This window comes from Mastomys coucha, unplaced genomic scaffold, assembly GCF_008632895.1.
Source record: "Mastomys coucha isolate ucsf_1 unplaced genomic scaffold, UCSF_Mcou_1 pScaffold22, whole genome shotgun sequence".
Taxonomy (NCBI): domain Eukaryota; kingdom Metazoa; phylum Chordata; class Mammalia; order Rodentia; family Muridae; genus Mastomys; species Mastomys coucha.
Window position 1 is genome coordinate 82709879 of NW_022196905.1, and position 17946 is coordinate 82727824.

Sequence of the window (17946 nt, forward strand, 5' to 3'; positions counted from 1 at the left end):
TGACAGGATCACAGAATACTATGGTCTGAAAAAGATTTCAACATGCAGAGTCAAGATCTCAGTATAGTCCTAGAATTCTAGGGATTGGTTCAATTGGCATGAATATTTTAAGACTACCAATCCTTACTAAAAACTTTTCTGAAAGCTTTGGTTATATGAGAACTTATTTTTTTATATATATATTTCCAGAAGTCAGTGTTTTCGGTGTTGTCTTTGTTTTGTTTCTGTACATTTAGAAAACTTACTTTAATTTTCTTTGATTAGATGAAAATACTGTGTTTTGTGTTTGTAAGTTTGTGTGCATGTGCATGTATGTGTGCCTGCACATATGTGTATTTCTGAGGAAGCCAGAGGACAACTTCTTGTTCTGTTTCTCAGTTGTCAGTGTGTGTGTGTGTGTGTGTGTGCACCTTGGAGTTTCTCAGTGGCCTGAAAATAATCAAATGGTGTAGACTGGCTGACCTGAGAGTTACAGGGAACTGCCCAGCTGTTTCTCAGGACTGGGATGTGAAGTGTGCACTAGAATGCCTATGGTTTACACAAGTTCTGGAGACTAAACTCGGGTCTCCCTACTTGCCGGACTAGTACTTTATGGACTGAGCTCTCTCTCAGGCCCCAGAAATGTGATGTTTTTGTAGTTTGTTTCCTCTTTGATGTGTTAGTCTTTTCTTCTTTAACATTTGGAGTATTTTGCAACTTTTGGAGGGAGGATTATACTTACCCTGTGGGTTGTTTTTTGTTTGTTTGCTTTTTTTTAACTCAGGAGATTTTTTTCCCCATAGTTAATAATTACCAAGAAATTTGCACCATGACCCCCCAAAAAAGCCTATTAACTAGGTTACTTTTTAACAAATGTTAGGTCAAAGAATACTATAAAAAGTTGTTTTTTTTTCCCCCCCAGTCACATTACTCTCTTGAATGTGGCCTTTTTAAAAAAAATTTAAACATGAGACACTTAAAACTTACAGGTTTTATTTTTTTCCTGTTGTCTTTGACTGAGTCCCTGGCCCTACCCACAAAGCCTCAGGACATAGGTAAGAAATTTATTTGTATATTAATAGGGATGAGTAAGTTAGGGAAATTACTTTTCTTTAGCCCTTTAAAACTTTAATCATCCCTCTGGTTTTGTTTATTTTTTCCCCTCTTTTCTTAGTATATGTATACTGGCTAGTAATTTCAAATAACCCACTACAGATTTTTATTTTGGTTGTCATATAATCTATTCTATAGGATGTTTGAACTTAGAAACAACCAACGGTCTGGATAGTGTTGTCTTGTGATGTAATTTGGACCTCAAAATATTAGAGTTTTTAATGGAAGACATATTTAGTCTAACAGGATATCATAGATACAGCATATATACATACATATACATATACACATACATATATATATACATATATACATACATACAAATGTATGCACACATACACATGTATAAACATTTATATACAATTTTTAAAAAACATTTTTGGTTGTCCAATACGTCTCCCAAGTAGCTGATAAATGCCCTCAGGGTATATGAGGACCTGCTTCCTCCTTCAACTGTCTGTTACATACCCCCACAACAGACAATGTAAGGAGTGTCAACTTGGAGGAAAGGGCAATTTTCACATTTTACCAAATGGAGAAACTTTGCAATTTTCTATCCAGAGGAAGGCCTTTTTAAATTCTTCTGGCTAGAAAGCCACATCTTCTGCACATGAATGTAATTTGCTTAATATCAGCCCAGAGAGCATATACTTAGGTGATATTATACAGACTGATAAGGTTGTATCTATGTATCAAAGATATATAAATATATATATATATAATGTATATAACAAAATTGATCAGTTAATGACAAAGAGGCCATGGGTTTGAAAGAGAGCAGGGAGGGGTGAGCAGGAGCTCTGTGGGGAATGAAGAGTGACGTCATGATATTATAATCCTAAGAAATAAATTAATAAATGATTGTAATTTGCACAAGAGTGTCCAGCCTATCACAGTGGTCCCAGCCTGCGTTGTAGCTTACACACAGCCCATGATGTACTCCCTCGTGAGGACAGACTCAGGCTCGATGAGATGGCAGAGCTTGAGGTTTTTCTCTGCTCTCCTCATGGAACATCCCATTTTAGATCCTAATACTCTTTGTCTATTTGATGTGTTTTACAACTGTGCTTTCTTTTCTTTACATTACTCCCAGCAAAATTCAGATCCTACTAGATTTTTGCAATAGAACAATTGCTACAGCCTCCTAATGATCTTCCAACTGTATCCCATCTGATTATCCTTCTTTCTACTTGAGAAGTAGATCCTGTCGCTTTCCATTTGTTAAGCACTGAGGAGGGGCCCAGCACATAGGATGCTTCCTTGCCTGGTGTTTCTTATTGTGTAAACATGACCATATTACTATCCCATATACTATCTTCATATGAAGGTCTCAATGGCTCTCAACTGAAGCCCACACTTCTTGGTTTTACATGCAAGATCCTCATAATCCAAACTCTAAAAGAGGTCTAGTTCCTCTTATGAAATGGATTGTGCCTCCCCAAATTTGTCTCAAGGTTTCTTGCCTTATATCTTTCTTTTTCTTACATATTTTCTCTATACATAAGACTGGGCATCTGACTCTTGTTAACTGAAATATTTTTCTTTTTTTTTAGTATTAATTCACAGGGCACTCTCACTAAATCTTTTCTGATTCTTTACTTAGGGATTACAAAGCATTCATGATGAATAATAAACTGTATTCTAAATTGGATTATAGCCCTGTATCCCTATTCCCTGTATGTGCATGTGCACGAGCTATTCCTACTATGCAAGCGCTCAGGAAGCAAAGGCTCAAGGAAGGTGGCTCTTGATAACTGCTGGTGTTTTCATGGGACCCAGATCAGCATTTCATAAAAAAATAAGTACTCCATAAGTATGTCCCGAGGAAGGGTCTGGGATTTTGGATGAACCTGGAGATCACATGACTATCATTAAAAGCTATACTGACTGTCACCATGTATGGATGCATAATATCTGTCACTGGGCCTTGCCTTGAATATATTACCTATCAGTTAATCTTCATGTGGCTTCTCTTGTCATAAACGACATACATGTGGCACAGAAATGGCACACCATCACTGGAAAATCTAAAATCTCAGCCATTTTAGATAAATCCAAATAAGTCAATTTATAATTTCTGAACATACACTCAGTTGTGATTAGGTCTCATATTTGTGTGTGTATGTGTGCGTGTGCATGTGTGTGTCTGTGTGTGTGCATGTGTGTGCGTATGTGTGTGTGCATGTGTGTGTGTATGTGTGTGTATGTGTGTGTGTGTAAAAGAGAAAGAGTTTCATATTCTTTATTAAATGTGTTAAAAATATTTCCACCATCAGCCTTTTATAGTTATATACTTGAATGCCATGAAAAGTTACTTATTAGGAAAATGTAAAAATATAAAGATATGTAATAACCCAAATATCCTTGATTTTCAGATCATTTCAATGCTACCAAGAAGTTCATAGACAAGAACATTGCCTACCTGTGAGTTATTCTGGATTCCCTTTGATGATAACACTTACTGTATTGTTGTATGATATGTTCTAGGAAGGCAAATGCTCCTCAAAGATAATTTAGTTAAATAGCAGCTGTATAGAGAGTAAACTCATTAGCCGTTTCAATGAGTTATTTTTAGACATAGTAGAAGTTCTGCAGAAGATCACTGTGTACTCTCCATGAACCCTTGCAGGACCATCATTGCATTTGCCCAGTATGTTCAGGAAGCATCCTTTGATGAGGTGGAAATGCTGGTGAAAGTCATGCTGGATTACAGGGATAGGTGCTTGGCCGATAGCACACTTCCAGAGTGTTCCAAGACAGCTGTAAGTAACCACTTGTGAGTCTCATCTGAACAAGATCGAAGAACGGTGCTCTGGACACATAGGGTTTCACGTTTAATTGTGTGTGTGTGGCAAAAGAAGCTGTCCATTCCCTGAAGCCTTAGTTACAGGCAGTTGTGAGCTGATAGTGTGGGTGCTGGCAAGCCCATGTGGGTTCTCTACAAGAACACTCTGCACCCCAAACAGCTGAGCCATCTTTCCAGCCTGGGCACATAATTGCCACTTTGCTTAGTTTCAGTATTTAGGGCCAGGTGTTTTTCGTAAGGGAAATACAGTTCTGTCTTATGACACATAGGAAATGAAGTTATGGACTTTTGATCTCTATGCCTATGACTTATTGGCACTCAGTCAAATCTACACAGGAAGGGGTGGTCTTCCGAGATACCTGCCCAGGGTCAGAGGTCTTAGTTGCTTCTCTTACTGACTCATGCTATGGTCTCACATTCTCTCTTTTGGGCTGATTCCAGATGGAATCTCAATAATAAATGTTGAATACCATGACCGAAACCATATTGAGTTTTTGACTTTGAGAGATAAGAAGAGAACCTACAGAGGAAGTTGTTTGGTACTGAGACTAGTCTGTCATGGCTACTTTCAGTTTCAAAGGGGGAAGCTTACTAAGCATGTAGCAAGAAAAAGTACAAACAAACAATCAAGCCAAGTAGCAAAGAGGAGCAGCGTATAGATAGCAAACATAACTAAACCAGGCACTTGCAGCATCTTGTAGAAGGGACTGGAACCACCCAGTTGAAGAGAACAAAGGTAACATCAGATTGGACACTTAAATTACCCCATAGAAATGCCTGGGGTAATTCAGTAAGTGCTTTGTTGGAGTTCCCAATTGGAGTTTTCCAGGACATCAGCATGCTCTCTCAAGGAATGAGTATGTAGCTTCTCATCCCACTGCAGACATTTTTATATCACGGGGTAAACAATAATAACCCCTGTTAGAAGGAGCATGGTGTTGTTAAAACTCTTAGCTGTTGGCTGGTCTCCTCTCTCCCTGTCATGGAATTAGTTGGCCAGCCTGCCCCAGACAGGGATTTTTAGAAGACACTTGAAATAAACACCCTTGAGTCTGAGACAGGGAGAGCCTCCTCATTCCTAGAGTACATTTTCAATGAGCTCAAAGAGCATGTGACAATTTGCTGTTACAATGCCTTACAGAACTGCAAAGTAGGCATTGCAGAAATAGTAACAGGTGAAGGAGGCTTGCTGTTGGGTGAAATTTCTCAATGTGGGGGATACTCTCCAAAGGCTTTAGGTAAAGAAATCCTGTAAATAGCTCTGAGGAAACTGTAACCTTTTCCCCAAAGGTGGTACTGTCCTTCATGTGTCCACCGCACCTACTCAGTGGGTAGAAAGAGTTTGACCTTGATAGAACATTGTCTTCTCTATTGTTCAGAACGAGGCTCTCCAGGACATGTTCTGTGATATGGAAGGACTGCCGGAGAAGCGTAACTTTTCTCATTGCTGCAGGAAAGACAGCTCTCCAAGAAGACTTTGTTTCTTCTACAACAAGAAAGCTAATGTAGGATTTTTGCCCCCTTTCCTCACTCTGGATCCAGAAGAGAAATGTCAAGCTTATAAAAATAACAGTGAATCTTTTCTACACCTGTAAGTTTAATTTTGGTGTCAAAAGGATTTGAGGTATTTTTCTTTTTGGACTAAAAATCTACTCTTCTTTTTTTGAGCTTCCTAAGTTTATTTTCCAAACAATTTCAGCTTTTCTTTATTTTTGCTTGTCAGGGTTTATTGATGAATCGGCTGATTCATAAATTCATTCCATGTTTATGGGGTCAGGACCTGTGCTCAGTGAGGCTGTAGCTATGGACCCTGCTTTTAAGACTCCTGTATTAGTGCTGTGTGTCTTTCCGTGTGATAATCCTCAGGGCAGAGGTGTTTACCCAGCACTGAATAGCTAGGCAACATGAGATGGGAGGACTTTCTTCCCAAGGGAAGTTGCATTTACCTCGGGAAGACTTAAATGATGGAACCGTAGTCTTTAACTCCTCTGTAATGGTGTAGTGAATGCTGAAGCAAGGTTGTTTTCTCTGGCCCTTCCTGGAAGGCTACTGGACTTTGAAATAACCACAAGTTTGCTTGAACTTAAGGATGTTCTTGTACTTGGAGATGCTGTGTTCAGCTGACTTTTCTCTGATATGATGGGGAGAGGGAGACAGGCTTCCTACGTCACAGAAAGGGAGGGAAGAAGAATATGCTCAGTGGTGTTCAGGATGAGAACTGCCCGTGCCATCTTTAATTTGGATTTAACAGCTCTAACTTTAATGGCTGGAAAAGACCGGTTCAGCTTCTCCAATGACCGTTGCTGCAGTAGAAATCCTATCTTACCCTTTCCTTCATCTTTTCTTGCCATCTTCTTCCCTTGCCCCCTTTGCCTCTTTCCCTTCTCTATCATCCTTCTCCATCTCCCTTTCCTATCTCCTCTTTTAAACAAACAAACAAACAGACTATCAAAAACCTTAATGTTTTACAGCTACATGTATGAGGTTGCCAGAAGGAACCCCTTTGTCTTCGCCCCTGTTCTTCTATCTGTTGCTGCTCAGTTTGAGGAGGCAGCGATCACATGTTGTGAGCAACAACAGAAAGCTACATGCTTTCAAGCCAAGGTAGGTACCACACGTATTTCATCAAGAGGATAAGGAATGGCTCAATACGGCGGCTCTGGATCTTCACTTAAAATGAAACATTACAAAAAGCATGCCTGCCATATTCAACATTATATTTATGCACCCACTGATTCCAATGCACTGTGTACCAGAAAACATTGAAAGAGATTCACCAATTACCAGGTTCTTAATCGTTGTTTTGTTTCCCCTGATAAATTGCAAGAAAGCCCAAGTGTGCAGATATCCAGGGTACATGATGCTTTCTGTCTGTGGCAAGCTTTCTTTTCCATTGATAATAAGGTGGAATCATGTCAGTGCTAACAGCCATGGTCAGGGGACATGCTGCAACAAACCTTCTCCTACTAAATGCAATGCTATCATGAGGGATACTGGCTCAACCCTTGGAATGTGCCAAGGACACAGATTTTTCTCAATATGCAAATTTACTGAGATAAAAAAGTCCATGTATTTTCTGCAGCTGGAAATTTTCAGATAGTTGATATACATGTAATTAAAAACTAAGAAAACAGTGAGATATTGATCTTATTTCAACAGAATTTTTCTTTTCTTTCAGGCAGCTCCCATCACACAATATTTAAAAGCATCATCTTCTTATCAAAGAAATGTTTGTGGAGCCCTTATAAAATTTGGATCCAAGGTCTTAAACTCTATGTGAGTTTTATGTTATGTTTCTTGTGTATTTTTTTTTTGCTTGTGACACACATTATTTTTTTGTTTGTTGTTGTTTCTGTGAAATAGCTGATGACTTTATTTGTAGTCTTCCTGACTCTTAAGGGAATAGGGATGGGAGGATACAAAGGGAAAGGTGGCTGTTCTGTGCTACATTTCGAAAGTGTATGTGATGATTTTTCTATAACTGCAATCAGCTCACATGGTATGTCTGTCTGTAATAATTATGGCAGACAGAGACCCTCTAAAGCCATTTTTAGTTGGAATCCAGAATTGGGGGTAGTAAAGGCAAAATACCACCCTGTGATTCTCCAAGAGAGCATATAGATCAGCAGTTCTCAACCTGTGGGTAGTGTGACCCCTCTGGGAGTTGAATGACCCTTTCAAATAGGTCACCTAAGGCCATAGTAATTATCTGTATTTATATTATGATTCATGGCAGTATCATTATGTACAGTTGTGAAGTAGGAATGAAAATAATTTGGGGTTCATCACAACCTGAAGAACTGTATTAAAGGGTTGGAGCATCAGGAAGGTTGGGATCCACTGATATAATCATGTAACAACAGCACTACCAGCTATTTGATAGGAATTCTATGTGAAACTCATGGTAACAATTGCCCTTGCTCCTCTACAATGTGTGTAACATAAGTAAAGACCTTCTTTACCTATTGCCTATTTAAATTATTTTAATGGTCTATCAATGATCTTTCCAGAAACATTGCTGTATTCAGTAAAAAATTCCCCAATATTGGATTTAAGGACCTTACATCCCTCTTAGAAGATGTTTCTTCTATGTATGAAGTGTGCTGTGAAGGAGATGTTGTACACTGCATCAGAAGCCAGGTACATTTTCTTTAAAAGATTTGCCTTAAAAAAAAGAACTCTGAAAAACAGCAAAATCCAATGATTTTTTTTTTTTTTAAACATACATGTTGACATTTCCTTTTTTTTTTTTTTTTTTTTTTTTTTTTTTTTTTTTTTTGGTTTTTCTATACAGGGTTTCTCTGAGTAGCCCAGGCTGTCCTGGAACTCACTCTGTAGACCAGGCTGGCCTTGAACACAGAAATCCGACTGCCTCTGCCTCCCAAGTGCTGGGATTAAAGGCATGCGCCACCACCGCCCAGCAAACCCAATGATTTTTAATACCTATTTTTACATTCTAATTATCACATAAAATTTCTCATAGTTAGGAGATTCAGTAAAATATTGTGATACCTTATGTGTACAATATATACTGATCAGTTTTGGGCATTGTCAGTTTGTCATTTCTTTTTTTAAAATTTTATTTATTTATTTTTTTAAACTTTTATAACATTATGATGAGAAAAGTTACATGATTTCAATTTATCTGAATTTGTTAACATTTAAAAACATATTTTAAGTAAATAGAATTAAATCACATTCTTGTTTCTCTTTTGTACCCCAGCTCCTCCCAGAGACCCCTTTCAATACCTACAATACCTTTTTTGGTCATATTATAACAATAAAAATGAGTATTATAAAAGTTGTTTGATATAAAACAACAATCAATTTAACAGTCTTATGTAGATGCTTGTCTGCAACAATACTTGAAAATATGCTTTTCTCAGTATAAATTTTAATAACTCCAAACATATTAATTGTATACTTCAAAATAACACATCACTACTAGTATTTTCTTAAATGAACATAAATATATAAAGTCTTTTTGTTTGTTTGTTTGTTTTGTATTTAGTAGAGTTTAAAATCTTGGCTCTTACTGTGGTACAAGCCCAAAATAAGAACAATTTTTAGACATTGGATTTCATTGTAATAAGGCTGTACTTCAATGTCCCTCACATCACCAAAGGATTTTACCTCCATCGTAGCTAACCTGAGAGTTGACAGTTCTGCTGCACCAAGGAATGAATTGTAGGCACAATTTTTGGATACAGACTTCCTGCTATGGTCAAAACTATTTGACTTGAGTGAGTGACCTTATTCTCAGCCCACTGAGAACAAGTTACATTCATTTAAGAAATGGTGTATGTATTAAGATGGTCTATCCATAAAGTAATTCACCAACTGTTTCAATGAACAATGGTTCTGCAGGGAGGGTGGCACAGACATTAGATGCGGGTAAGAATTTGGTTCATTAGCTGTGATAATTTGGAAAAGCATTCATCTCAGAGAAAGAGTAACTTATAAAGTCCTCTTCTTCAAATATATATATATATATATATATATGCATATATATTATATATTTGTGTATATATTTTTGATGGTATGAAGTATAATATTTTAATATGTATACATTGTAGTATGACTAAATCAAGTGACTTAATATGGATTTCTATATTATTCTCACATACTTACATTTTCATTATAAGAGTACTTTCAATTTACTTCCCTAACAATTTTCAAATTATATGACATGCTGTTATTAACTATAATCACCATAATTTACAGTAGAATTCCTGAAATGATTTCTCCAATTGAAACTCTGTCCTTGACCAACAATCTTCCCACTTCTTGCTCCTACCCCAGCATCTGATAACCCTAAAGGAATATACTGGCAACATATGGTAGAGTTGGAATGGTTCAGACACTTTAAAGTCAATACAATTTCATTAAAAATACACAGATTTCTTCTTAATTACAATGAAGCTTTATGGTGATGGTTTTAAACTTGTTTTACTTACAGTCAAGACACTATATTACTTAAATGATTTGAAGTTTAGGTATTGGGAAATATCTGCTTCAAATTAAGCAGTGGACAGAAGATGTCCTCCTGAATTATTTTATTCTCAAATGTAACCCAGTTAAAGGGATGCCACTCACAATTTATTTTGTAGTATTTGGTTGTTTATGGGAACATGCTATTAATAATGTTAAATTGAATTTACTAAACTAGTATAATAATTTAAATTTTCTATGGCTTGAAGTTGAAACTAAGGGATGATATTGTATTTCAAATTTCCACCCATTAATGTCTTTATGGAGAAATGCAAGAAATGCAATAGTCACTAACTGAAAATAGGAATGAATTCTCGGGAAATTCCAGAGTGCTGGGCCTCAAGCGATGCTGTCTTCAGATGAGCTATGAACGCTGGGAATGTGGCACTAATTCATATCCCATTTCTCACCTTAGCCTTGGCCTCATCCCAGACTTAACCTCAGAGTCAGATAATCCCCAGAAGATTTCAGATAGAGGGGATACTTTTGAGCCAAGTTAGGGAGGCCTGAAGTACCCAGAGAGTATGGGACAGGGTAGGTGAAGGTGCAGGAGAAACTGGAGAGGGACGGAGAGCCAGGTCTGATTTCAAAATTCATCTTGTGTGAATAAGGTAACCTTTGCTCCCTTGTCCCCAAGCTTTATGTAGAGGTATGAGCAACGATAAATGGTGAGGATGGGGGCAGGGCGGGGCTTTCTCCCTTATTTGAATAGCTGCAGATTTACAGTAGCCACATGGGAATGATTACATGAAAAGGAAAGCTGCTTCTTCTGAGGAGTCCTCCCCCAGCCGCTTCTGAAATGGTTAATTTCCTAATCAGTCTTTGCTCCTTTCCTTATTTATATTTTTCCTCCTACAATAGACACACACACACACACCACACACACACACACACCACACACACACACACACACACACACACACACGCTAACAGAGTTCATTTTGTGTTGACTAACAGCTTGGGGCATGCTCTGATGTAGGCTTGATATAGTCAGTATCCCTCCACTGGAGAAAACCAATTCTCTCTCTCCCAGCAGGTGTCAGTTGTAAACAGCTTCTTGGTTGGGCCTGGAACTGTGTGTCCACTTTCCTCTGCTGTATCTGGAAGATGCTGGCTCTTAGAGTCTTTCTACCCCCTCTTGCACATAGATCCATGGTCTTTGAGGGGAAGGGTTTGATAAAGGCATCCCATTCAGGACCCAGCATGTTCCAAAACCTCACACTCTCTACACATGCTCCAGTTGTGGGTCTCTGTGTTACTTACTGCAAGAAGAGGGTTCTCTGATGAGGGTTCAGTAATGCATTGATTTATGGGTATAACAATATGTCATTAGGAGTCATTTTATTGCTATATTCATTCTTACCGGAAACATAGAGGTTTTCCCCTAGGCCCATGACCTATCTAGTGTCTATCCTTGGCCACTTTAGTAGTGTCATGTATGAGTTCCATCTCTTGGACTGGGACTTAAATCCAATTAAAAATAAGTAAATCAAAAATGGCTCAATACTTCCATATTTGTGCCTCTATTAGACTAGTATATTTTGCATACAGGTTGGTCCCATGGAACAGAGGGTTTGTAACTGGGTGATATTGATGAATACTTTTCTACTTTGATAATATGCACAGTTCCTTCCATCACTATCAATGCCAGTCAGTAGGGGTAAAACTTGTAGTTTGGCACTATCTAGATTTCTCCATGTTCAATGACATAAATAAGTGGTGTCTTCAGCAACAGGAACTTAGAAACAGGCTATGGAGGGATAACCTATGACAACAGCCTGTGTTTGGGGGAGGTTGTTGGGACACCACTGGCCAACAACTCAACAAGATGTAACTCATCCATATTACTGGGGGGGGTTTACTTGTTAGCCTAAGATTTCTAGTTGGGGCATTTTCTCCCTCATTACATGGTAACTCCATTTAAATTCCTTTCATGTATATGTATATTTACATGTATGTATATTTAGGGAGCTTCTGCAGCAGTAGGTCTCACATGGCTTTTCAAGGGCCTGTGTGAATCGTGCCTCCCCACATCCTTTTCTCTGTTCTGCCCTCTCACCAACCTCCCCATTTAAGCCTCCAATTCTTGTTTCTCTTTGTCCCTTCACAACACTATAGTCTAGTTCCCCTTCCTTGGACAATTCCTTCCTTCCTTTAGAAAAGAGATTTTTAAAATGTCTCTTCATGTACATACCTATTTACTTGCTCACCACATCTGTGTGAGTGCTTACAGAAGTTGGGGGCTTCAGATCCTCTGGAACAAGAGTTACTGCCAGCCATGATCCACTATGTGTGTTCTGGAAACAGTATCTGGTCCTTGGCAAGTGCTTATAACCTTTGAGCCATCTCTCTAGTCCCCTAACCAATTTCTCACTCACTGATCAAATATTAATGGTTTTGCTGTGTCCTCGGAAAGATAGTTTTAGGTCACAGGAGATCTAGATTAGCAGAGATGTATTGCTATATCTTCAGTAGCCACCGTGGAAAGCAGAGACAACTCTCATGGGCTGCAACAACAATAGAAACATAAGGTGACAGTAACAGCAGAGCAATGGCTCAGTGGGCAGAGACGGGTGCTTTCAAGGCTGAGGACCTGGGTTTGGGCCTCAGGACCCTTATGGCAGAAAGAACCAGCTCCCACACGTAATCTTCTGACTGCCACAGATGTGCCATGGCACCATGTATATCCACTCCATTAAAACTCAATAGATAAATATAGCAATTTTTAAAAAGTTAAGATATCAGTGTACCAGAGGAGTAAGGGGAAAGTACTTAAAACAACAACAAATGTAAGTTTAACAACAAATATTTAACAACAAATGTAAGTTTATGATAGACTAATTTTTTTCAGTTATATGACCTAAAATCCTAAGGGGAAGAGAACACCCACACTAATATGAAACTTCTTGAATACCGAGTCAGTGTGAAATTTACATGAAAATCATCTACCTCATGAGTTGATGGGTGGGTTCTGATGTTATTACATTCGGAATTGGCTTTGTGAGCAGCCGTTCTTTTTGGATGGAAAGGGCACTCCTGACAAAAATCTAATTCACTACTTTTCCTTGTTCTTATTTGATACAGAGCAAGGTTACGAACCATATTTGTTCAAAACAAGATTCCATCTCAAGTAAAATCAAAGCATGCTGTGAAAAGAAAATACCAGAACGTGAAGACTGTATAATTAACGCAAATAAAGACGACAGACCGGAGGGCTTATCTCTCAGAGAAGCCAAATTCACTGACAGTGAAAATGTTTGTCAAGAACGAGATTCTGACCCGGACAAGTTCTTTGCTGAGTACTATAACTCTTTATTACAAGTTCATAAAGCAAATAGAAAATAAGACATTCTTACGCTGGCTAACTCGGGTGGAAGGATAAGGCCTCGCAATTCACCAGCTATACCAATCATGGCATGAACCTGAGCCATCCTGGACACTTTTAAGTAAAAAGATTGAAAGGTTATAATGATGGCTACATTTACTGAATACCTCATATGTGCCAGGAAGTAGGGTGAATATGTTTTTCAGATTATCCATTTTAATTCTAAAACCAAATGTAGAGTAAGTGCCAATTCCCCCAATACTTTGAATGAACATACTGTGAAATAAAGAAGTTAAATGACTTGTTAAGATTCACAGGTAAAAATGACAGAGGAAGGAACAGATCCCATGGGTTCTGCTCTTAAGAAGCCACAGGCTTGGCTGCCCAGCTGTGTCCCAAGGCAAAGATGAATGGACTGGGAGCCACAGGACTAAGTCTCAATCCTAGCTGTCACTGGGTCAAGCTGAACTACCAGCTTTATTATTTTTAACAGTGCAAATTGATGGGGTTCATTATGATATCTTCATATTTACACACCTCTGGATTTTGTTTTTTCTCACCCCACTGTCCCATTGCCTTGTCCTATTCCATCTGCCCTCTGTTTTCACACAGCTTTCCCCCACAATTCTTCTCCATCCAGTCATGTGAATTTCACTGCCCTATTTTCTCCTTCCCCTTCTCTTAAGATCTCCCATGACCATATCTGGTTTTATCATACACACACACACACACACACACACACACACACAGACATACGTGTACACATGCATACAAACACATGGGCACACACATATAAACATGCATGCACACACATGTGCACATACACATGCACAAAAATACTTGGATTTAGATTTTTTATTTGTGTATACACTTCATTTTTTCCTTTTTTTAATTAAGCATTTTCCTTATTTACATTTCTAATGTTATTCCCTTTCCTGGTTTCCCCTCTGAAAAGCCCCTATCCCATCCCCCCTTCCCCTGTTCACTAACCCATCCTCCTGCTTTCCTGCCCTGGTATTCACCTACACTGGGGCATCGAGCCTTCTCAGGACGAAGGGCCTCTCCTCCCATTGATGTCCAACAAGGCCATCCTCTGAGGATTTAGATTTTTAATCCAGTCTGCCAGTCTGTGTGTCTTTATAGGTGAACCTACAGTTAGGATTATAGTTGACGGGTTTTTTTCCAATTCTTGTAATGTTGCGTGCCATTTTGCTACTTGTTTGGGTCTTGATCTGTCCTTCCCCTTCTCTCCTTTAGTTTAGGGGATTCGCTGTTTCAGTGTTGGACACGACAGATTCTTTCCTAGCTCTTCATTTATCTAGTCTCATGAATTTACTTCTTCCTGTCCATCTGTGCTTGAGAGTGTGCCTTTGGTCTTCCTATATATGTAATGCTCCTTTAGATATGAACTGAATTTGTCCTGAAACATCCTTCCCCACATCCATTTTAAAAGCTAGTTTTCCTGTATACAGGTATCTTGTTTGTCAGTTACTTATTTTCAGGACTTGGAGTAGATCATCTCAGGATCTCCTGGCCTTTAAAATTTCTAATGAGAGCACTGACATTACAATGAGTTTGTATTCATTAGTGGGCCTTTGTATTTTTGACACCTTGACTATATTATACTATCAAGTTTCTTCTCCAATCCTGTCTATATGAGGTTCTAAACACCTCTTGTTCTGAATGTCTGTTCCTTTCTCTAGACTTGAGAATTGAGAGGTTGTCTTAGCTCTTTCTTTTACCCCTTGGTTTCTTGATTGTTTCCCCAAGTCCTTGGACATTGTGGTTCTGTTTTTTTGTCTGTCTTGTTTGTTTTCTGATGTTATATTTTATTAACCATGTCCTCCACTGCAAATATACTTTCATCTGTTTTAGTAATTCTATTGGAGGTGCTTTCCACACTGTTTTATTAAAAAAAATGATTGACAGATTTCCTTTCCAACACTTTTTACTCATTGGTTGCCTTGTTGAATGCTTCCTGCACTTTGCTGTCTTCCCTCCCACATTGCTCATCGTCTTATCTTGTTTTGCTGGCTTTTCCCTATCTTTCCACTTTCCCTTTCAGGTCCCGGGCAAAAGTCATCTGCTTGTGCTTCTCTTTCTCTTTTTCAAGCCATCGATTGATCTTAGCAGAAAACTTTTGAAACCTGCCTCTGGCATTATGTAATCCGTGGTGTCTTTGGGTTCATTAGTTGAGAGGTTATGATCTTTTGGAGGATCACATTGCTCTGCTTCTCATGTTCTTCTGTCTCTGGGTTGCGATTTATGCCTCTGTTGGTTTAGATATACCGACTCTTAAAGGCTTGATCTGGAGTAGAACTCAGCAGGGACAAAGAAGCTGCCTTTGGAAGTGACCTCTGCTTTTCCTCAGTAGTATCACCTGTCAGGCAGCTAGGCGACTGTGCTCATTTTTATTTTTAAGTTATGTGCATACATGTGTGTCTGTGTGTGGGCATGTGCCCATGTGAAGTCAGGTGTCTATAGAGGCCAGGGGTCATCAGATGACTACAGGCAGATGTGAGCCAGCCAGTATGCGTGCTGGGAATTTATCTAAGGTAAGAGGCATACATGCTCTTAACCGCTGAGCCATCTTTCTAGCCATGTACTTCTTATCAGCGGTTCATCCATCGTTTTCTCTGGTCTAGGTGACTTTTCATTTCCTTTGTAGGTTTCTGATCTCCAGCTCACTTTCTGTCTTTGGAACAGCATGCATTCTCTATCACTCTGGCTCCTTCAGCAGCTTATATAAAGACAGTTTCTACCCCACCATCTTTTGCAAAAGTCTCTTAAGTGTGCTTATTTTTTTTTTTTAATTTCAGATTTAAACAGAATCTGAGATATTTATATTTATGTAATGAGAGATGTTGAGGATAGGATCCTAGTTTAAACATCAAAGTCATTTATCTTCCATATACATCTCATGTGTATGAACTCAATTAAATAAAAATGTATACTTGAATTCTTGTACACCTAGACTTTGGCCTTAGCCTGTCACGTAAGTGTAGATGTAGAGAATTTCACTTATAATATCATATTGTCATTCAAAATGTTTTGGATTTTGAGGCATTTTGGCATTCAGATTCCAGAAACAGGGAAATTTAACCTGTAGCAGTGTGCATGCATACACAACCTAGGTCTTAGTGCCTTCAGATTCAAGGTAGTGTTTATCTTAAAGACCAAGTGAAGCCGACTGAGAAAGCATGTCCTGGAGGTCTTTATGACTGAAGTTTGATCTGGTATATAGTGCCTATTATGGTTTCATTAACATCCCCCCATTCTTCTCCCTTTCTATCTGCCCCTCATGTCCTGCACATCTGTACCCTTGGAGCCTTTCTCTAGGCCATGGAAACCACAGCCTATGATTTGGAGTTAAGGGGAGTATAACTCCCATATTTAACAAGTGACAGGAGGGAGCAATTGGCAAAGCCACCCTGTGTCTTACCAGGAATGCTGTGGGAATAAGGGCCTGTATTCTCACCACTCCTAGTCAGAAGTCTTGACTCCAGGTCACAAGTCTGGAGATGTTTTCCCAAGGCCATGCAGTGTCTTTGATACCTCATATGTCAGTTATTCTAAGAATTGTTTCTAAATAATTCTTACAATTTCATCCTCTTTGATGAAGAAAGACTGTTGGTCTGCAATATGGTACAGGAAAAGGGTTAAAAAAAATGTGGTGTAAAGTGTTCTATGAACAGAAAAAATTCCACATTTAGCTTTGACAATAAACACAGTGTTAGACCTTACTAGATTCAATGAAAGTGGAGTCGGGTGTTTTCTTCTTTGGATGAGTTCTAACAGCATCCGTGTTTGGCACACCTCAGGTTTATTTATGAATACTCCAGGAGACATGCTGACCTGTCTACACCAGAGCTCCTAAGAATTTCTAAAGTGTATATGGACTTCCTAGAAGACTGCTGCAGTAGAGAAAGCCCAGCAGAGTGTTACTGCCATGTGGTAGGTCCCATAAACATAGACCCAGAAAACTGAAAAGCAATAATCACTTTTTATTAAAGCTTTCTGATTATAATATGGCTTTATATAATATAAAATAATATAATATACACTTACATATAATATATTATGTGCAATATAGAATTATTATAATATATAAATACTTTCTTTTGTACTTCTTTCTCTATATTTGCATATATCTTAAACAATAAGATTGAAGAAGTGCATCCTTAGGAAATGGTTGGACCTTCTATTATCTAGTATAATAGGAAACTTCATTTTGTGTTGAATGGTGCTATATTTGTTTCCTATTACAACCACAAAATTACTGACTTAAAAGAACAGAAATTTACTCTCCCTGTATTTCCTATCAGTGTATGAAATGAATTGTACAGGACTCAACTCAAAGTGGTAAAAAGGCTGTGTTCCCCATACAGGCTCCAGGGAACATGTGACTCCTGGCTTCTAAGTATAAAGCTTTCCCCCTTGTGAGCTTGGTATTCTCTCGGAATGAGAAGTAATTTACTTATTTGCTCTCCTACTATGTGTGTTGGTTATGTGTTTATGGTTTTGTATGTGATTCATAGATGAGAATTTTATTCTCCACATTTTTCTTTATTATTTGTAGTGTTTTTCTCAGGATAGATCATTGGGGGAGAGGATGATGGGGTCAGAATATACAGACTTTTAAAAACATTTGACTCAAACTGCTAAGTTAACTTCTGGAAATTTTTTTTTTTTAATTTTTATTTTAGATATTTTCTTTATTTACATGCGAATT

The 17946-nt window shown here is 38.3% G+C and overlaps 1 protein-coding gene across 1 annotated transcript in view; it reads left to right on the forward strand.

Annotated features, from left to right (window-relative positions):
- Positions 1-946: 946 nt before the first annotated feature.
- Afm (afamin) overlaps positions 947-17946 on the forward strand; it is a 23492-nt gene continuing 6492 nt past the window's right edge. Inside the window, exons 1-9 of the mRNA XM_031342078.1 lie at positions 947-1034; positions 3468-3516; positions 3722-3854; positions 5278-5489; positions 6370-6502; positions 7077-7174; positions 7909-8038; positions 12974-13188; positions 17036-17168. Of these exons, the coding sequence (XP_031197938.1) occupies positions 947-1034; positions 3468-3516; positions 3722-3854; positions 5278-5489; positions 6370-6502; positions 7077-7174; positions 7909-8038; positions 12974-13188; positions 17036-17168 (1191 nt within the window). The remainder of the gene's footprint in view (positions 1035-3467; positions 3517-3721; positions 3855-5277; positions 5490-6369; positions 6503-7076; positions 7175-7908; positions 8039-12973; positions 13189-17035; positions 17169-17946) is intronic.